The sequence below is a fragment of the Oryzias latipes genome, chromosome 20, assembly GCF_053564925.1.
Source record: "Oryzias latipes strain Hd-rR chromosome 20, Olatipes_Hd-rR_3.1".
Lineage (NCBI taxonomy): Eukaryota > Metazoa > Chordata > Actinopteri > Beloniformes > Adrianichthyidae > Oryzias > Oryzias latipes.
The window spans coordinates 5,260,474-5,282,657 of NC_136256.1; the positions used below are offsets into that span (position 1 = coordinate 5,260,474).

Sequence of the window (22,184 nt, forward strand, 5' to 3'; positions counted from 1 at the left end):
GTGCAGCTGGAGATTCCTTTGTAGTTTTCTCTTGACTGTCACCTTTTGTTTGCTCCGTGTGGGAAAAACAGAAAATCTTTTCCTGTAATCTGTAGGTCACTTTGCCATTACTAAAATCACCTTATTGGAAATGTCTGGACTACAATGGATCTTTACAATCAAAAGTAATTAACTGGGTTTGGTGTTGGTTGCTTTCTGTGCAACACCTTCAGATGACCTAAATTATTACCTGGAGCTTAATAAATAAGCTGACTTAGCAGACACAAGGTTAAGGCACCATGAAAACAATGAAGGAGCTTCTGATTGGCCTCTGAAGTCAAGTGAAAAATAAATATTAAATCTGACAAATCCACCAAATGCAGAGGGATTAGCTTTAATTAGACTATTAACTCTCACTTGTTCGATTGAATTGTAAAATGCCTTTTAAAAACACATGCGAAATGCATTTTCAGTAGAATTTCACTACATTGAAATTAAGGTTTTATTTATAAATGAAAAAGACCAAGTTTTCATTTTTTATATTATGAATCAGAAATTGGAAAAACTGCTCAACTAAATTGCAGATTGAATTCCTAATCAAGAATTAAGTATATCTAGAATAATTAGTATGAAGAAGATATTTTTATGGTTTGTTTTCCAGTTAAGTTTTGTCTTTTGGCTCTGCCAGCAGTCCACAAACCGAGCCCTCAGCTGGAGCTGAAGCGACTGCTGATGCGATATGAACGCTGCAGACACAAAGAGCTGATCCACTGTCTGATTTTGTCTTTGGCAGCAAGATTTGCCGCCGCTCGGCTCATAATCCCCCCCCCACAAACAGAACTGCTGTGAAATGAAGGCCGGGGATTTACGGGTTCTGATGGTGCTGCAGTAAAAATGCCTTTCAACTTAAAGCTCCACATTCAGGTTGGTATTTCCAGGAACACCAAGTTTAAACCAACGTTCAGCACAAAAGCTTCAATAGGAACTAGTTTGCAGTTAGATTTACAACAGTTTTGTTTAAACCTTTTAACCTCAAGAAAAAAAATTTTAAATTGTAAAGTTTGAAATGGCACACTGAAATAAATTTAAAAGAGGAAAAAAAGTGTCAAGGCAAAAAAAGGTCATGTAGGTTTTTTTCAAACCAAACCGCTCTTCCCTTTACAAATATCAAAACAGAATAATAAACAAAACAGTTTAAGGTTTTCAACAAAACTTTTATCGCCCAATTATTCTGCCCCTTCAGGAAACCCCGCCATAACAATTCCAGGGTTCTGAGCTCCACGTCAGTCATCACTGTTTTTCAGAAATAAAAATAAAATCAAGTGGACACTGGTTGGTTGCTCAATAATGTTGTTGGTCTTAATAGATAAGAAAATTCCATCTTTATTATATCAATTTGCTGTCCTAATGCTAAAATTTAAAACAAGACTTAAAAAAGACTTTTTTAATGATTTAGAAATGCTTTTTATTTGTCGGTTTATTTTTTGGAATCATCACGTTGGTTCTTCTGCTTTGTATGACTCAGCTCCTCAGTCCTGGATCTCCTCCTCTTCATCCTCAAAGTTCTCCTCTCCATCGCTGGCTGTGGCCTCCTGGTATTGTTGGTACTCTGAGACCAAGTCGTTCATGTTACTCTCCGCCTCGGCAAACTCCATCTCATCCATGCCCTCTCCCGTGAACCAGTGCAGGAAGGCCTTCCTCCGGAACATGGCGGAGAACTGCTCCGAGATCCTCTTGAACAGCTCCTGGATTGCTGTACTGTTGCCAATGAAGGTGGCGGCCATCTTTAGCCCCCGCGGTGCGATGTCGCACACGGCTACCTTCACGTTGTTGGGGATCCACTCCACAAAGTAGCTGCTGTTCTTGTTCTGGATGTTCAGCATCTGCTCATCCACCTCCTTCATGGACATGGGTCCACGGAAGACCGTGGCAACCGTCAGGTACCGGCCGTGGCGGGGGTCGCATGCCGCCATCATGTTCTTGGCATCAAACATCTGTTGGGTGAGCTCAGGTACTGTCAGCGCCCTGTATTGTTGGCTGCCCCTCGCCGTCAGAGGGGCAAAGCCCGGCATGAAAAAGTGCAGCCTGGGAAACGGAACCATGTTGACGGCCAGCTTGCGGAGGTCTGCGTTGAGCTGGCCGGGAAAACGCAGCGAGGTAGTCACGCCGCTCATTGTGGCTGACACCAGGTGGTTGAGATCGCCATAGGTGGGCGTGGTGAGTTTCAGGGTGCGGAAGCAGATGTCGTAAAGGGCTTCGTTGTCGATGCAGTAGGTTTCATCTGTGTTTTCTACGAGCTGGTGGACCGACAGGGTGGCGTTATAGGGCTCCACCACCGTGTCCGACACCTGATGGACAGATGAGGATGAAGAGGACATGGAGGAGAATCACAGAGTTTGGTTTCAGAGAGGGGAGGTACCTTTGGTGACGGCATCACGCTGAAGGTGTTCATAATGCGGTCGGGGTACTCCTCTCGGATCTTGCTTATAAGCAGGGTGCCCATGCCTGAACCGGTGCCCCCCCCCAGAGAGTGTGTCAGCTGGAAACCCTGCAGACAAATTACAGCTATTTATATGTGAACCTTTCAGTGATGTGGTAAAGCCATTGACTCTATTGGACTGACTGACTCGGACCAATCACTGCTTACCGGCCACATGTGGTTCCAACATGGCGATGTCTGTGTCATGAAAATCTGGTGACTGAATGACTTCATTTGGTTGGAGCTGGCAGTTAGTCAATTTCTTTAGGTGATGTCACACTCACTCGCTCCAGTTCTCATACACAGTCGATGAGTAAAATCCAAATGATCTGTTTTAATTAATTAATTTGCAAAACAAGTCAACAACCCCTGCAACCTTAGGTTGTCAACAACAGGAGAAAAACATCTCTAGCCCTTGTGCTATCCAAGGCACTTTGACATTAGGAGTGGGGTCAGCTGGACCCACTAGACAGTGCTCTGAACCTTTTTTCTTCAATGATTTGTGATCTTCACTGGTTTCCATGGATTACATGAAATGTTTCCACCTTTGTCCACCTTTGTCATGGTAGGGAAAACATGTCAATGGAAGGGTGGGGTCATTTTGACCCCACAATATAGCACAAGGGTTAAAGAAAGTAGGACATGTCCCTCAAGGCCTGAAGTTCTCCACTTCTAATTTACATATAATAATATATAATAACTTTTACAACTAAAATACAATTTTATTTTTATTACTTTTTCTTCTTTTTTTTAATGGGATCTCATCAGTTCAGATTTACCTCCTTCAATGACCAACAGATTTTACGTCTACATCTTTCCTTGAGGCCACACTGTGGGCTTGAACAACTGCACCACTGTAGGGTAACACGAGTGGGAGAGACCCTGCTGGGCCCCTTTCCCCTCAAAGCCCAGTCATTCCAGACCCAGTACTTAATCCAGTCCCCCCACCCCACCAGCTGAATGTTACCAATCACTCTACAAAAAACTCTAGAGAGAGGGTTTCACCTGCAGACATTCGCAGTGCTCACACTCCTTTCTCACAACGTCCAAGACCGAGTCCACAAGCTCCGCCCCCTCCGTGTAGTGACCCTTGGCCCAGTTGTTACCCGCACCTGTCTGACCTGCAGACAGAAAATCCATGAGGGAAATCTGAAACTTTTAGCAGAGCAGATGCCTACACTGAGTTTTCCTTAATCATCACAGCTGAGTGGGTAATCTCAACCGCCACCAGTGTGTGAATGTGTGTGTGAATGTGTCTGTGACTGTAAAGCACTTTGGGTTTGGGTACCGCGAGTGGTTCCCAGAGAAATGTTGACTCAGACCGACTTGAACCAATCACTGCTTACGGACAATGTCAGGCTCAAACGTGGCGCCTCTGTATCACTGAAAAATGTAGACTGAATTGACTTCACTTAGTTAGAGGCGGAAGTAAACCGTTTTCTATAGGTGACGTCACGCTCAGTCCAGTTCTCTTATACAGTCAATAGCCGCGGTTACATGCACAAAATATCTTGATCGGATCAATGGTCAGATTAAAATTCAACCGTGCACGTGGGATGAGAAAACCTTTTTCCGAAGCGTTCACATGGTCACACTTTCAGTCGGAATAAATCATTTGGGCATGCGGAGTAGTGTTGAAAATCTCGGAAGAGGAAAGGAGTCTTGTTTTAAACAAACCTAGCTGCCATATACATTTATGCAGCAGCTCTGTAATATACAAGACGATCTTCCAAACATGCTTTTATTAATGTAATGAATATTATGAAGCGCCTGTTCACTCATCATTTTATTTTTAATCCGTGTGGTCAGTGTTTTTTTGTGAAAGAACGGAGCTTGTAGAAGGGTTAGGATAGGTGAAGGCTAACACGCGCTAACAACATTTAGCCTTTGATGAACATAAATCCATGCGGGAAATGCCGCAATCTGCATCTTGGCTGAAACTTAATATGTGGGAATAATATCAGCTTTTATTCTGTCAGGACACGACTGGAAACACAAATCTACGTGATTGTTTGAACATTTTCTAAGGACTGAGCGACATTCTGTTTTGAAAAGCTCACACACCACCCCAAAGCTGCTGTGTGACCTGGAGACATGGTTCTGAGTCCGGCAGCCGCCAACCCAGAGCGGCGGGACGGATCGCAGTAACAAACGCACACGTAACAAAGACTCCTCCCCTCCCCTCAAACACAAGTTATACACGGCTGCTTTGCTCAGAAACACAGTTCGCTCATCCCCGGCACCCGAGCCCGGACCGCGCAGGGTCCTCGAAGCCCTCCTCCCCGGCACCCCCTTGTGAGGGGTGTAAGAGACGGGAGAGGCGAAGAACCAGCGGAGTGTGGGCGGAGTGGCGCTTTGCACCGGGCGTCCGCAGAGCAACCGGTCAGTCCTGTTTTAGCTCCAAAACTTTCTCTGGATCGAAACATCGTCTATGCATGACGTTAAACCAGAGCAGAAGTGACACACGATCAGAATGAACCGTTTACATGAACAACGATCGGATCAACAATCGGCATAACCCACCTGTCTCGACTGGAAAGAAATTTTGATCTGAACAAGTCTGATCGGGGCAGACTATTCCGAACGGTGTGTTTACATGACGCATTTTTCTTCCGATCAGGCGTCCTTTCCGATTACTTTTTTCCATGTAAATGCCGCTAATAACTGTGACAAACATTTAGAACATTAAAGGAGCACCAATTGGAATCAATTGAAAAAAAAATGTTCATAGAATTTAAATCTTCTTTCTCTTTTGGCTTTTCCCATCAGCCACAGTGAAACAACCTCTCCTTCGAGGATGAGTCGCATGGTTAACTTGGCGATGTTTTATGCCGGATGCTCTTCCTGCAGAGAAGGGAATAGGGAGCAGCCCGGTTTTGAACCCTGGTTTCACGGACGGAAGGTGCCGCAAACCAGCACGAGCTAAACTTGCTCCGTTCATGCAGTTTAAATATGAAAAGAAAAACTTTTTCCCCTGAGGAATATCCAGACATTTTGGAGAAAATGTGTTTCATCATGGAATTTTTTTGTACTATTAATGTAATCCATCTGCCTGCAGAATGAACACCACCTCTGTCAACAGTAATCTTAACACTGCCAACACTGAAGTGGGATTTAAATCAGATCCAGGACAGTGGCGTGGTGTTAACCACAGATCTGAACTGTAAATAACAGAAAATCAATTATTTTATTATATATATAAATTACATTTTAGAAGAAGATGGTCATTTTTGCTCTTTTCTGGAATAAGGTCGTTCAGGATAACCTAGTGTGATGCAGATGTGTTCATTATATTCATGTTGGCACTTTATTCAAAATAAGCATGACAATTTGACGATGAAACAATTAGCTGCCTGAGTTTATGGGTAAACTCACCTTTCTGATCTGAACCTATAGAAGACAAAGAACACAATTCAGAGCGCAGACATCCGGAGGACAGCAGCAGGTTTTTCTGCAGGTTCCAAACTAGCTGTGTTGGTTCGTTAGTCATCAGAAATTCATTCAGCTGCTGTCCTCTCTAAGGACACCTAAACCCTCCACACGAACAAAGCAAACATACCAAAGATGAAGTTGTCGGGTCTGAACAGTTGTCCGAACGCTCCAGACCGAACGCTCTCCATGGTTCCTGGTTCCAGGTCCACCAGTACTGAGCGGGGGACATATTTATGTGCTACACACACAGAAGTCAGAAAGTCAACCGCAGTCAAACACAACACTAGCAGCCCCCCCACCCCCAACGCTTACAGGAGGCCTGGTTGTAGTAGACGCTGATCCGGTCCAGCTGCAGAGCCGAGTCTCCCACATAGTTTCCAGCAGCGTCGATGCCGTGCTCGTCGCTGATCACTTCCCAGAACTACATGAGTCACGGGAATGGGGGGGGGGGGTTACTTCTGCAGCATCTGACTCAAGAGCGTTGGTGCTTCATGGTGCATTCACTGACTCTTTCCTGCCTGCTTCATTTCAAAGTATTTTAAACTATAGAGACACAACAGGATGTGTGAAGTTTGACGGTCGGAGAAGGGTGGAGCTCTGCAGGCCAAGCCAGGATCCAAAGAGCAGCTGGGACCCCCTCCTGAGCCTTCAGAGGCACAGATGCTCCTTCAGACGCAGGAGAAATCCAACCTTTCCCAGACTCAATCTAAACTTTTACCTGCTGGATTTAAACTAAGGTCTCTGTGCCATCTGGTCCCATCTTTTCAGAAGAGTCTTGAGTGAAAACAGTGTTAGTGTTTCTGAAGCATTGTGGCTGCCAACAGCAGGACCTCTGGAGGAGACGTCACCACGTTGGAGATAAAGACAAACAGCAGCTTTGAGCGCAGAAGCAACTGTGTTACCAGGATTCCTGTCATTGCCCCCCCTACACACACACACACACACACACACACACACACACACACACACACACACCAGACCAGAAGCGTGTGATTTCAAACTACAGAGACACTCAAACAAATATTCAACCAACTGTTTCTCCATAAATGGAATTCATTTAAGTCTCTATGACTGAAGAGCTGCTTAGTGTCACCCGTGTTTACCTTCACCAAAGCTAAAATTAGCTTCACACAGCAGATCCAGCTTGGAAACAGTAACACTTTCACCCATCGGCTTCAGAGCAGGACTGACGGACTTTTTTTAAAAAAAAAGTAAATGCAGTTTTTCTGCTCCCTCTGTTCATTTCCAATCTGGGATTGGGCCTTTTTAAATCTCAAAGAATACAAAGATGATCTAGTTCATGAAAACACGCCTCAGCAGTCATTGCAAGTAAGAAATAATCAGATAGCAACCGTTTCTGTTGACAGGCTGGACCAGGGGTCTGCAACCTTCAACACTTAGACATTCAGGACAATTTCTCACAGCCCACAAAGTCTGACTTCACCCTTTAGAAAAATAAGACACTGGTTTGTATTTATGTTAATGTTACTATTATGATAACTATAGATGAAGTATTGTTTTTTTTAAGTAGGCATTAAACATACAAAAAAATAACTTTACAAAATTTGAAGTAGTTGATAGTTATTCAATGACTTTCTTTCAAAATAAAAGACCCCTGTGTTACATATCTCAAATCAGCAAATGTAGTAGTATTTGCCATTTTTTCTACTAATAAAAAGTTTATTTTACTGTTTGTTGGGCATCTTTGACAGACATTTATAAATCTAACAAAGTAAAATTGCATCACAATGAATCAAATTCTTCAACAATAGAAAATCTGTTATATGTTCCAGTGTCTTTTATCAGATATTCTGTGATAAATGGAGATCAAACATCTGCTACACTATTTAGTACGCCTTCAGTAAACTATGAAGGATTGATGGATTGTTGGAGAATCACAGCTACCATAATCAGGAGCCTCATGGAGTGATGCGTAGTATCCTACAACTGTTTGTGAATGAGTTGAAAAACGTTTGAGCTACTTTCCTTTTTTCTTATCCCAGACAGGCAGCAGCGCAAAAAGGTCCTGTCTAAGGACCCACACTGAATTTTGGCTCATTGCTCACCCTGGGAAGCAAACCCAGGTTCCTGCACAACAGTCCTCGGCCCAGCCAACTGAGCTGTACCGCCTCAAACTTAAAACTAAAAACTGTATTTTTCTCTAATCAGAGAGCCACAGGGGGCTTGTGGCAGACCCCTGCGCTAGACTGTTTTAATTTAGAGTTAATGGTTCTTAGTGAGTGACTTGATTTTTCAATGATGAACTAACCTGATGAACTAACCTGACTCCAAAACCAGCCTCAAACCGGAAGTGAGACTGTTTGTACTTGATTCAGATCTTCAGGGTTCTGTGATGTCATATACACAAATCATATTCATTCATCTTCAAACTGTGATGCATTCACTGAAGCTCAGAAGTGGGACAGTAGTGTGTCCATATCACCACCACCGGTTTTTCTGCTTTACATAGCTTAAAAATCTTAGAGCAACACTTATATTAAAGAACTTTCATGGGATTTCATTTCTATTCCCTAGATTATTCAAGATCAACAACCCACAAAGGTGAAGAGATTCATTTGAGGAGATTATTCTGGGATTGATCTGCGAGCCCATTCCACTTTAAATAGAATGTTCATTTTCTTTAGAACCAGACACTTGCTAACATTGAACCATCATCGCGCTCAAGAATTCATCAGTGAAACAAACTCCAGGATATGGATTCTGGTTTCCCCATCTTCATTCTGTGATTTCCCAAAGAATCAAGCAGGTGACCTGGAGAAATGCTCCACTCATTCTGACCACAGCCACCTTCATCAGGTGGATTACTGAGAGTTCATGTAGCAGCTGTGCTCCCTGTGAGGGTTCAAAAACCTGGATCCGGTCCTGACTGATGGATGATCTAACTGAAGCCCCCTTCAGTGAACCTGACCGAACCTCGTAAACCTAGTCACATTTGACTCATTCCTTCCTTTGAGTAAACGTATATTTAAAGTTTAAATAACGAGGACTACACCTACAGAACCTCAGGAACAGAACAAGTTTCGGACTTGGACCGGCTCAGTACCTTTGTTCCGATCTGGTTCCCGCACTGTCCCGCCTGGATGTGAACTATTTCCCTCATTGTTTTCCTCTTTCGCAGGTTCGGGTCTCGTGCCGCTCCTCTGAGAGCTCCACGTGAGTCTGCGACGGAGCGCGCGCGCCTTCATGTGCCCCTCTGGCCGCGCACGCGGCCACGCCTTGACCGGGCGCGCTCATTTTGAGGTCCAGTTTTTACGGTGAGCAGAAGCCGGGCCACCTCCCCTTTGGACAACATGAGTTTGAAGGGAGCTCCAGAACATAGGACATGTGTGAAGGACCATCTTGAAAGCAACAAGGAGAAACATTCACAAACCCCTCACAATAAAGAAAGAACACAAAGTAAACGAATGACTTTTCACACACAAAAAGTGACTTGAAAGACCAGATATTGTTATTGCAATGGCTATTTTTTTTCTTCCTTTCTACCTTTTTGGATCAAAATTTGACCCCTTTAACATGCACTCAAACTGCCCAAAATTTCCAGACACATCCGGTCTGGTGAAAAATAATTTATTTTGTGGTAGGTTTCCAAGCCATGGCATCACAGCAGCCCCAATTGTGCTATTCTTTTAAAGTTGACATATAAAATTATGGGAGGCGTCTCCACTTCTTTAAGATTTGACAGGTGAAACCCCATAACCATACAAGGCACATTAAACAGTAACAGTCCCAAATACGTATGTATTTAATTGGTTGCTCTGCTTTGGACCCTGCAACAGACTGGCGACCTGTCCAGGGTGTTCCCTGCCTTTGCGAATAAGTGGCCGGGAATGGGGATAGGCTCCGGCAGCCCAGTGACCCCGAAAGGGATAAACGGAAGAAAATGAATGACTGAATGAATGAATGCTCTACTTTGTGTTTTACTTTGCACCATCTAGTTACGGTGGCGCTGAAGTGCAAACCATTCAACAAATCACTCGATACAAAAACATTTTAGAAAACAAAACAAAATTTCAAAAAACAAAATTTAAAAAACAAAAATGAAAAACACAAGTAAGACATTTCAGAAAAGGAAATTAATTTCCAGGATATAAAATATTAAAAAATGAAAACATTTCAGAAAACAAAACGAAATCTTCAAAAATGAAAAACATTTCCAAACCGGAAGAGGCAGGCACTATGGGACAACGCTGATTGGATGATGATGTTTGTCAATCATTTGAACTGAAAAGTATTTTAAATGAAGCAATGCCGGATTTTATCGTCCAAACAACAATGTACCATATTAATCCATGTAATTCCCATTAACATATTAAATCAAAAATGCAGCAAACGGATAATGAAGGTTTAAATTCTTTTTTTAATATTTCGTCTGAAGCAGAACGGTCACCCGGAAGTAGTTTGTGTGGATGTCGTTTGTTCTGCAGGTAAACAATGAAGGGGAAAGACGAAAGGATAAAACGTTAACTCAAACGTTAATCTTTGAATATTTAGCGGATGTGATGACAGAACGCACACAGAAATATCAACACCAACCAGGTTTACAAATGTTTCGAAATGTCTGTGGGAGGATTCTGTCTGAAGCAGCAGCTGCGAAGAAACGGGTGTTAAAGACGGCGCACAGATCAGGAAATGCAGTCCCGCCATCCACTGATAAGGTATGGAGGCACATTTGTTTGATCTAATACATGTAGCGTTAAACGTGATTTCTAGTTGGGTGTTTACAGACAGATCCAAGATCCTTCAGTCATACGTTAATGACAGGTTACCTCATCAGCTGGAGAGGGGGGGTCACGTGGGCAGGATTCTCAGACAGGTGTACCAGCCGCATAAATCAGGGAAGCTGTCAGGTAAACTGCAGCAGTTTGTGTCTCAGAATAACATTTATGAATGCTTCTTATTCACACTATTAAGATCTGTGACTTTAGAGTGTGTCAGTGCACAGAAACATGACAGTAAATGACTGGATGTGCACATCCTCAGACACGCCCAGGTGTGTAACAAACGGTGGCAAAGTCTTTAGTCTAAAAAAAATCTTAAAAAAAAAAATTTTAGTCTTTCAGGCAGAGGAGGAATACCAAATTGTTTTAGAATGTATTTTTATAAGACTGAAATAATGTATTTTAATCTGAGTTTGGTGTTTTGACCCCTCCCTAATGAATTTCTGGTATAACCCATTTTCTCCTCATTTTGATGAACTCAATTTTTTCCTGAACGAAAGATTAACGGCAGCTGATATTTTTCCTGTCAGGGATTTTCATTTATAAATTTATTTCTGTCAGGGATTTCAGTGGAGCTGGAGTCCAGTGCAGAGGAAGCTGCAAGCATGTACGAGCAAGAACTGGGGTCCCTTACCTGTGCATCTTCCTCTGGATGTGATGCTGAGCAGCAATGTGGACAAACCTTCCCTGACATGACTCTTTTTGATATAATTGTTAAGCACAAACAGACTTTTCCTAGATGCATTTTTTCCTCTAATAAATGTGACTGACAGGTACGCTGAGTAAATGCTGAATGTAAACGTAACATTTGATTGACTGCATGAAGAAGCCCATAAAGGAAAATCCACAACTGTTTCTTTGTTTCTGTTATTGAATAAAGTTTTCACATTAAGTTTTCAATAAATATACTGCATTGCTATGAAACAAATTTGTTTATTTTCATATCCATTATTACAATCCTCACGTCAGCATTCAGTTTTTATTGACAAATAAACATTTCTAAACAACAGCTTTGAAAATCAAACATCAACTTTGAAAAGTTTGATTGGCTGTAGTGTGGACTTACTTTGGATTTACCTTACGTGATTGGCTGTAGTGAGGCAGGGATGTACTAACTTTGTACTAACTTAGAACTAAGTAAATCAATTTTGGCTCAAAATCTGCTCTCCAGCAGGCGCAAGTGAGAGGTAGGGGGATCGACACCCTCATTCTCCATTATCTTCAGTTGTTGACTAGTGTAACTAATGCACACCTAAAGATTAAACCTTTCATGAAATACATTACGTGGTTTTAAAACAATCACCATTGCTATCTGCTTACTAAGGACTATACAGCTGCAAGAAATCTGCAGTCTTTTACTTGTTTATCACTAAAATCTTCTTGACGTATCCCATTTTTTAGTGGCTTTCAGATGTTGATGTCCAAGAATAGTATTCAGTGGGTTCCGCAACAACACAATGGCAACTCGTTGATCCCTCTTGATGGGTCTAAGTTTTTGCTCACGAGGAGTGTATAACCTCAGGTAAAAAGATGCATGCAAAATTACCATCAGGGAAAATGGACATCAGAAAGATTTGCTGGTCAGTCTCTTTTTATTCAGCACAACTACGTACATAGGTAATGAGTCACCTTTTAAATTTTTTGATTCATGTAGAAGCCCCAGGTTTTTATTTTACCTTTGTAAATAGGGCCTTGCCAACCATTCTAGCATTAGCTTGTAAACTGTGGAAACCAAAATAGTATCTTATAGTTGTCCACCATTGGAACATGTTGAGATTTTGCAGAGAAAAACTATAAAGACAGTGTTTGGATATGCAACCACGTTAGGAAGATTTGTCAATTCATTTTACAAAGTGAAATTAAAGCTTGGCACAGTAAAAACATCTAACGGAAGAGGAATTAGCTCAAATGGTAGAGCGCTCGCTGCGCAAAGGCGGGGGGCTGATCTTCCCACTCGCGCACGAGGCAAAAGCACGCGCAAACCGGAAATCTGCGGCGCGGTTTTCACGCTGAAAGACTCTGGATATACGTCTACATATTGTGGATTGTTTTCAGTAATATGTGAAACGAGACTCTCTCCCAAAGCTGGACTCGAACCGAAGGTCTGTCCGTCCGCTCAGGTATCCAAGGACGCTGTTCGTCGCCGTCTTTCGGATGACGTATTTGAAACGTAAAACGCGAATGGTCAGACGCTCAGTCACGTTATCATGAATCTTTCTTCATTGATAAATATGCAAGCTCATGTCTTCTGCAGTTTTCACAAGTTATTTATCGATAATAACTATCATGCCATGGATATTAATGCAAAAAAGCATGTTAACTTGCTTATTTTGACAATAAATGAATGTTTCTTTGTGTTGACACTTGTGTGCAGGACCTTTTTGCGGCTGTATAATTATCTATAACTGTATAATACATATGATAGTTACATATTATTTATGTATTTTATTACTTTGTTTTTACAAGTTGTCTGTGACGTGTCACAAAACCTATTTACAGCTTTCGAATTGTATTATTTTCCCAAAAAAAGAAGCCTTTGACATGTTTACATTATTAAACATAACAGATTTAAAAAAAAATATTTTCTTCTTTTTTTTCTTGAGTGGGGTGTGGAGGGGACAAATTCTGGGAAACTGAAAGCTTATTTGTAGCTTTAATTGACCAGACAAATGATACTTCAAATGTAAAATGTTTTATTAAAATGAAGACACAGAAAACTAACATGAATCACATTGACAAAAAGTAAATATTAGAAAATAACAAAAAAAATTTTTTTAAATAACTAAAGAATGTACTTACAACAATAATTTACTATCTACATTACGATGATATTACCGAAGAGTACCTATGAAAGAGGAGGAGGAGGAGGTGATCTGCCTTTGTGCTGTTGGCGCTGTTCTGCCAACACGTCATCCAATGATCGTCCATTTGAAGCCCGCGAGCAAAATGTGGCATTTTTGTAGCGACTATGACCGTATTCTTTTGTTTTGGGCTGTCCACATTTGCTGCACGTATTATATCAAATCAAATCAAATCAACCTTTATTTATATAGCACTTTTTCAACAACATATGTCACTCAAAGTGCTGTGCATAAAATACAATAAAACTTAAAAACAAGATGACAAGACAAACCGTGCGACAACCCCCCCCCCCCCCCCCCCCCCCGCAAAAACACACACACCCACAGAAACACACACATCAATAAATAAATAAATAAATGAATAAATAAATTAAAAAAGTGCTAAAATGATAGAATGTAGAGACCAGGCTTTGTCCTGAAGTGGGGAAACGATAGTTTGGGGACATGTCCACACCAGCGACCCCCCAACCCAAGTTCATGGAGAACACTACCACAGAACCCCGCAGATCCGATCAAAAGAGTCAGACCCAGGAGATCCCACTGCAGCGTCCCCGCTCACTGAGAAGGGTCAGTCACTGATGTGCAGGATCCCTCAGAGGAAAACACTGGAGTGTAATTAAATGTAAAAGGAATAAAATTAAAATATATATAAAACATGGACAAAAAACAAATAATTACATGAACCTTAATAGGCATATGAAATAGTAAGAGCGACCAAAAAATTAATAGGATAAATAAATAAATAAATTTATTTACATACACATATAAAACTAGTTAAAAGAAAAATAAATAAATAATTAAAATATTTAAAAAATAAATAAATAAATAAAAATAAAATAAAAATTTAAAATCCTAAAATTCAACTAAAAGCTAAATTAAAAAGGTAGGTCTTAAGCCTTCCTTTAAAAACATGAACAGTCTCTGCGGCCCTGAGGCTCTCTGGGAGGCTGTTCCACAGGCGAGGTCCGTAAAAACTGAATGAGGCCTCGCCGTATGTTTTTGTTCTTACTTTTGGAATAACCAAAAGGCCTGTATCAGAGGACCTCAGGGTCCGCGAGGGCTCATACTTTAAAATCATGTCAGATAAATATGAAGGCCCGAGACCATAAAAACATTTGTAAACCAATAAAAGAACTTTAAAATCAATTCTGAATTACACAGGGAGCCAATGCAACGATCTTAAAACTGGTGTAATGTGTTCCCGCCCCCTGGTCCTCGTCAACACGCGTGCTGCTGAATTTTGCAGCAGTTGAAGATTTGATATTCTTGTTCTGGGAACACCAGAGAGCAGGGCATTACAATAATCTAGTCTGCTGGTAATAAAAGCATGCATTAGCACCTCTGTACTGGCAAGAGAGAGAAACGGGCGGACTCTGGCTATATTTTTTAGATGATAAAATCCTGTTTTTGTGATATTTTTAATTTGTGGGATAAAATTCATCTCAGAGTCAAAAATGACACCCAGGTTTCTCACACACTGAGAAGTTTTGTAATTCTTTAGTTTAGATAAAACTATCTCTCTCTTGTCTTCAGAACCAATCACTAAAACCTCTGTTTTGTCCTGGTTTAGCTGTAGGAAGTTCTCTGCCATCCATGACTCAATGTCTAAAATGCATTTTAAGAGTGTGTTGACCGACTCTTCATCATCAGGAGACACAGCGATGTAGAGTTGAGTGTCATCAGCATAGCTGTGGAAACAAACGCCATGCCTCCTGATGACGTCCCCCACTGGCAACATATATAGATTAAAAAGTAGTGGGCCTAAAATTGAACCTTGGGGGACCCCACAGTTGATGTCGAAGACCCTTGAGGAGCAAGTATCCATACTTACGTAAAAACTTCGATCTGTGAGATAGGAATAAAACCACTTTAGTACGGTACCAGAGATGCCCAAACCTCTCAGTCTGTTCACTCCTCGTATGTATTTTCTTTTGTGGATGCCGCTTTCTTCCTCCAAGGCCCGTCTTTGCCTGTTCTTCTGTGTGGAGCGTGACACAGGGACAGTAGGGACAGCTGGGGCAGTCGCAGGTGGAACGAAGCCTGCACTGCTTGTTGTTGCTCCAGGAAATGGATAAGCGGTGGGCACAGCCATAACTGGGAAAGGAATTATGGTCCCCAACAATAATCCAGGTGCTGACACAGGTGGAATAAAAGCAGTTACACTGGTGGCAGGTGTGATGGGGCACATCATACTGTCAGTAGCAGCAGAGGAAGAGGAAGAAGCAGTAGCAGTAGCAGTAGCAGCAGCAGGCCTGCGACCTGGTCTCAGAATAGGAGCCTGTCCTGCTCTATTTAGAGGAAGAATGAATTTGAATTTGGGCCCAGATGTGGATGGTGCCTCATCCATTTTTTGCCTTGGAGCAGGAAGGTCGCTTGCAGCTACAGCAACTGGCTCGGGTGGTGTCAATCCCTGGGCGAGGACACTCCTTTCTTGGTTTTTCTCCCGCCGCTGAAACCTGAAATGAATCAACGGTATTATGATAATGTTTAGAAAAAGTCATTGAAATAGAAGAAAATAAGGCGCTGTGCTCACCACTGAATGAGTGTCCTCTGATTGAGCTCAAACAGCTGGATCATTGTTTCCTCCATCAGCCTGCGACTGCTCAGCACTAAATCCCGGATATGGTGGTAATCCGTGAGGATTTTGGACCACCTTGGGGTGCTAACTCCAGCCTTCTTGGTGGGCGTCTTGTGCAAACGGCTAAGCTTAATGCAAATAGCCTCAACCAATCGGCTGGTGCTTGGCCACTGAGCTGGACCCCCAGGATGTCCAATGAGACACCTTTTCACGCTTTCCACTCCTGGTGTCACCCCGGAGCGTTTAGGTGCCTTAAAGCGGCCGTGTGAAAGCTGAGGCTGGTGCCGAGGCTGGTAGTTGACCCGCTTTTTGTCCACATCCAGGAGAGCTGTCCATAGTCGAATGGCCTCTGTAACTTGTGGGTCAGTGAGGTAAGGAGCCTCACGGAGTCCCACTAAGTAAGAGGCCAGATCCTGGACTTTGTCCCACCCAGCTATGCCGTCGGGTCCTACAACAGCAGACTAATAAATGCAAATGAATGTTAGAAATGCTGAACCAGATGAGACTAAAATGAAAGGATGGTCCTTTAAAACGTCTCACCTCTGCCTCGTCTGAAGGGCTGCTTTCACTCTCAGTTGGCTGTGACACCACCACAGAGGAAAGACGATGAGCAGAAGATTCAGGTCCACCTGGTGATACTGAGAGTTGAGGCTGAGGTGAAGATAAGAGGCTGGCAACAACATCAAGAGGGGGGTCATCCAACACTGGAACAGTGATGTCCTCCATGTTGTCTTCCCCAAACCCCTCGTCTTGGAAGTCCTGGTCATCGATTCCCTCCAGCAGCCTGTCCTCCTCTTCAGGGGTCTGAAGCATGGCAGTAAATGTTTTGCCAGTCTGGCTGTACAGGTATTCTATTCCAAGCAATTCCCCTACACAAATTAAAAGAAAAAGAGAGCTGTAAACACAGACATTACGAGCTAAATAGATCAATCTCAAAATAACAAATATATTTCTTACCCGTATATGCTCCAGGAGGGCGATAACGCTCATCCCAGGGCTTCCCTAGCACTGCTTGGCTGAGTTGGTCCACAGCCTCTCTCATTGAAGTTTCGAATAACCGGAAGGAGGAATTTCCTTTGACAGCATCCTCCATCCGGTCATCATTCCAGCGCATCAAGCCCTCAAGGAGATATGCCTGGAAATGCGCGTCACTGGCACTGGTTCCTGAGTGAAACAAACAGGGTTTGATAAGTCTCTGTTTACAAGATGTGAACCACATGAAAGCAAATGTTAGAAATGTTTACAGAAAGGTTAGGAACCCAGATGTTCAGTGCACATTACCTGGTATAAAACGGTTCAGGTGGAGGTGGAAGGACTCCAAGGAGGTCGACCCACGGGCACACCTGTAGCAAGACAGCTCCACGCCGCCTTTCTTTAGTGTGCCCGTCTTCATGTAGAGTGGGAAGTTCTCGGGGTCTTGGATGCACAGCAGGTGGTTTTGCTGTTCCTTCCAAATCTGTTGGATGCGTTCGTGGTCCAACAGTGGAACTCCAAGGGTGTCCTTCCCATCTGCACTGTCGAACTGATGGATTAGTGCTCTTAATAATGCTGCAGTCTCCTCCACTCCCCTGGTCCTCCTCCGACAGTGGAGTGCCAACTCCCTGCGACTAATCTGAGCACTGACCGTCCTTCTGGAAACATGGCCACTTTTCTTTGCTGCCAGCTCAGCCTCCTTAGCGCAGCGAAGAGCAGCCACATCCTCTGGATCCCACTCAAAAATGCACGCAGACAGACGTGCCATGAAGATCCCGTAGAGCGGATGAGCCTCTGTCGTGACACCTGCAGCGAATCGCCGCATGAAATGCCAGATGTCCAGGCGCACCTCAAGCTTATCCCACTCTGAAAACAGGGTCTTCACCAGAGACCGGCCGTGTCTGCTGCAGCAGTCTCTGTCCACGTACATCACTTTTGGGGGTGCCTCTCCTGCCTCCCTGTAGCGCCTCATCAGGCCAGCCGCCATGGCGTCCAGTCCATGTCCTTCAGCGGCTGTCAGAACAGAGACCAGAACCTGGCCATGTTCATTGCCGACATTTGTGCACCAGGCAGCTGTTCCTGAAGCAGCCCCCGCAAGCTTCTTTGTGACCTATTGACAAAAAAGTAAAAACTGTTTATTATTTATGTAAGCATATTAATATCTGTTTAAAAAAGTTTTGAAAAAGTACCTTTTTTGTGGAGTCCATCTTCAAAACACATCCAAACACAGATGTGATTTTGGCCTTCACTTCGTTGATCCGCCCCAGAACATCCCTTGCATAAACAGCTAACAGCCACTTAGGCTTAGGCAAGGCCGGCATGGGGGGGGGCTCAGCAAACACTGGTCGCTGAAGAGAGGCCCTTGTGAACGGTTCACACACTGTGAGGTACTGTAGGACGCGCTGTGTCCATGCCTCACTGTGCTGTTCCAGTAACTTTTTATAAAGTTGTGTCACGCTGTTGCCCAGTGTCCTCTCCCTCATCATTCTCAGCACCCGCTTGTCACATGAGTACCTAAGGAAACAACAGCATAGGATAGGCATGCAAACCTTAGGTTAGGCAAAAATGAAAACACAAAGTCAGCTCATTATGAACATGCGTCAATATGTCCCACCTGTATGTCAGCAGAGCTGGGAAATGGCTGCGATGACCCATGTCCATCTGCCCCAAAATGTCCTCTGACCAGGATGGGTATTTTCTCTTGCAGCGTTTACATTCCAGATACTCCGTGGCGAGGTCATACCACCCATCAATGTCCAGGACTTTACGAACAGTCCTGTAAATTCCAGCCGCCGTAAGTCTGTGCTGACCACATTGTGGACGACCGCAGACAAAAAGAAATGACCACATTTTTTGTGGCATCCACAGGAACAGGGGCCGGCAGAAGAAGATGTCTGGTGAGGCGGGAGGCTGAGTATGAACCAGAGCGGGCTGAGGAGGATGCCACCAAAGCTTTAGCTGAGACACAAGTTCTGCCTTGCCGGTTCGTGGGTTGGCTTTGAAAAGCGTCTTTGCAATCCACTCGTGCTGGAAGCGTGGCAGTTGTTCTTTCCAGTGGACTGGAAGCTCCAGCGCTGACTTTGCTGCTGCCACAGATGGAGAGGGACCAGGACAGGCCTCTGAGGGAACAGGAACAAACAGAAGAATGACTCTTCCAGCTGCTATAGCATAAATGACACAAATGACAGTGGAGAACAGAAAGAGGATCAAATGGTAAAGATTAAAGAAATGAGGCTCAAAATTAGGCTTTTTTGCAAGCAAAAAAATGCTTTTTTATAATGCTTCTAAAAGTGTCTTTGATTAAAAAAAACAGTCTCCTAAGGTTACTGTCTGGTTAATATAACACACCTGCATTTAGCTGTGCTTCACATTGTGCTGCAGCAAGAAGCAGCTCCTCGTCATCAGCCTCCTTAGCAGGAGGAATGGAAGTGTCTAGAAGAAAGTATAAACATATTACTCTAAGAAACACATAAAGACAAACTTATGTAAAATAGAGCTTAATTACCAGCAGTAAAAAGCTGCCTTCGGCCCAAATTTTTGGCTGGAGGTTCTCCTCCTCCTCTTGGAGGAGGCAGTACAGGATCTTAAAAAAGAGCAATTGGACACTTTTACCATATTGCTAAATGCATGTGGAATTGCTCTGAGAACAAATAAATATGCATGTATACTCACGGTGCTTAGCTGGTGATGTGAGTTTTTTGACGAGCTGGGAAGTAGGGATATTTTTGCCAAGTCCTAAGAGTGCCTTCACAGCAGCAGTCTGCTGGATGCCGGTTCGGATCTGGGTGGCAGAAGGGGTAGTGGCACGGGTGGGTGTAGTTGCACTGAAGGATGGAGTTGCAGTGGCAAGCGAAGGTGCAGCAGGAGGGGCAGTAGCACGAGATGATGCCCGTCTTTTTATGACGTATGCCTTGAAAATTGCCATGTTGGTGTTGGGCCTGGCATGTGCTGTCACCAGATACTTGATAAGGGCTTGGGCCTCCTTGCTCCCGTCCTCATAAACCTCCTTCATGGACCGGCCCTGGAAGTCGCCAAACTCAACCATCAAGTAGCCCTGGTCTCCAGTTGCTCGGGCTTCTGCTTGCATTTCCTGCTTTCTCTTGTACTTTTCACCTTCTTCTCCCATCTCTCTAATTTGAGAAGTGTACTGAAGGAAGAGTTGCTTGTTTTCTGACAACGGTGATGTATGTGCTGCCTCGTCAGAGATGCTAAGCATTAAATACACAGCATAGCCCAGAGAGTTTTCCAGGAGCCATCTAAATCGTTGGCCTTGGTATTTACCAAACTGTAGTCTGCAGTGAGCCAATACCAAAAACTGGTCACTGGGGTCACCTCCGTTTGTGCTGACAAACGTCCGGGCCTCTTTAAGCACCTCCGCCTTTGGTTTCGCACGTCCAGTCTCCACATTTTCAAGGCGCTTTGCCTCGGCTGAAGGTGCCAGAAGGAGACGGGTTGATGTTGCAGATTGGCGACGGAAAACAGGATAAGCATACATTTTCTGCAATGAAAATATAGCCATTAACAATTTGCATTTTAAGGGTGTGACAATAATTTAACAAGCTATATGTAAACAATAATCATGGGGTAATAAACACTGCCATAACCCATGGCAGACAGACAGACAGACAGACAGTGAGTGAGTGAGTGAGTGAGTGAGTGAGTGAGTGAGTGAGTGAGTGAGTGAGTGAGTGAGTGAGTGAGTGAGTGAGTGAGTGAGTGAGTGTGTGTGGGGGACCCCCTTCCCCAGGAGAAACCTCGACCCCACCCTCAATAGAAAACCAACCAAACAACGTCAATACAGTCCCCATTTTCTGGGTGAGATGAACGCCGCTATGTTGGAGAGAAAGAGCCAGACACTGTCAGTCCATAAAAAACATGAACAAATTAGAATAATAAGGAGATGCCAATAAAGAGGTATCAGAGACAGAATTGTTATCTGACCAATAGAATGACTGAGTAACAGGTTTTTTCTCCATATGGTATTTTGGCTTCTTGGAGCCAGCGAGGGGGGGGGGGGGGTCCTTCAGTCCAGTTCTCCTACAGTAAGGGCTAAAACTCTTGATGGCTGCTCACTGTACTTTTGAAACTACAGTTTCACCGAATATTTACAACTCATTCATCCAGAGTTAACTGACATCTCCACACATTTTATTACTTTATTATGAGCGTTGTTATAACTGTTGTTGTTAGAAAAACATCCCCCTTAAACCATATTGGAGGATTTACACTTTCAAAGCAATATAAATGATTATGGCGATGTTTAACGTATCTGATCAGATCTGTAGCATCATTGGATTTGTTTGTGCAGCATCGATCACAATTAAAAGTTTAACGTAATGGGGGGGAAAAGGGACTGCCGACTATCGATATTTCCCCTTTTCTAACAAATACGTATCGAAGGTGAACAATCAATGTCTGATCGCTAGCAAACCACTTTACCTGTTATTACGAAGACGTGAAAAGATGGCGGCCGCTGGCCGATCAAACGTAAACACAAGCACAGAAACGGGATGGAACAAAAGGTCGCGGATTAAATAAAAAAACTACAGACTATCATAATCATACCGAAGGTGGACAATCAATAAATAAATAAAGAATGAAACCAGTTTACCTGTGTTGTTACGAACTCGAAGACGTGAAAATGGCGGTTGATCTGAGCGGTCGATGAGCGATCAAGCATGAACAAGAGCACAAAAACGTGGTCGAACAAAAGGTCGCAGATTAAATCCAAGAAAAATGCCAGCTATAAACGAACAACCCACAGGAGGGAACAGTAAAAGTGACGAATCACTACTTGGAGCACGGCTATTTAAACATCCGCTCACAGCCGCTCACAGCAAGCTAACGCGCACGGATGATTGGTCAAGTATGAGCTAGAGAGGAACGTCATTGGCTGTAGTGTGGACTTACTTTGGATTTACCTTACGTGATTGGCTGTAGAGAGGCAGGGATGTACTAACTTTGAACTAACTTAGATCAACTTTGGCTCAAAATCTGCGCTCCAGCAGGCGCAATGTGAGAGGTAGGGGGATCGATGCCCTCATTCTCCATTATCTTCAGTTGTTGACTAGTGTAACTAATGTACACTGTAGCTGCTCCTCAAGTTTTTCAATATGATCAGGAAAAAGCCACGCTCCGACTCC

General features: G+C 43.4%; 2 protein-coding genes across 2 annotated transcripts; both read right to left on the reverse strand.

Moving 5' to 3' along the window:
* Positions 1–1,419: 1,419 nt before the first annotated feature.
* tubb6 (tubulin, beta 6 class V) lies at positions 1,420–9,121 on the reverse strand. The gene is made up of 6 exons (XM_004080822.5): positions 8,955–9,121; positions 6,203–6,311; positions 6,018–6,128; positions 3,464–3,579; positions 2,399–2,527; positions 1,420–2,327 (listed from the first exon to the last, which is right to left on the reverse strand). The coding sequence occupies exons 1-6, from the start codon at positions 9,009–9,011 to the stop codon at positions 1,509–1,511; spliced, it is 1,341 nt and encodes a 446-aa protein (XP_004080870.1). The 5' UTR covers positions 9,012–9,121; the 3' UTR covers positions 1,420–1,508.
* A 6,695-nt stretch (positions 9,122–15,816) lies between these two features.
* Positions 15,817–20,167, reverse strand: LOC111946695 (uncharacterized). Its single transcript, XM_023950424.2, has 8 exons — positions 19,714–20,167; positions 19,547–19,602; positions 18,656–19,287; positions 18,231–18,555; positions 17,350–18,151; positions 17,026–17,232; positions 16,609–16,937; positions 15,817–16,529 (listed from the first exon to the last, which is right to left on the reverse strand). Exons 1-8 carry the CDS (start codon positions 20,165–20,167, stop codon positions 16,020–16,022), a joined length of 3,315 nt encoding a protein of 1,104 aa, XP_023806192.1. The 3' UTR covers positions 15,817–16,019.
* Between the last annotated feature and the right edge of the window lie 2,017 nt (positions 20,168–22,184).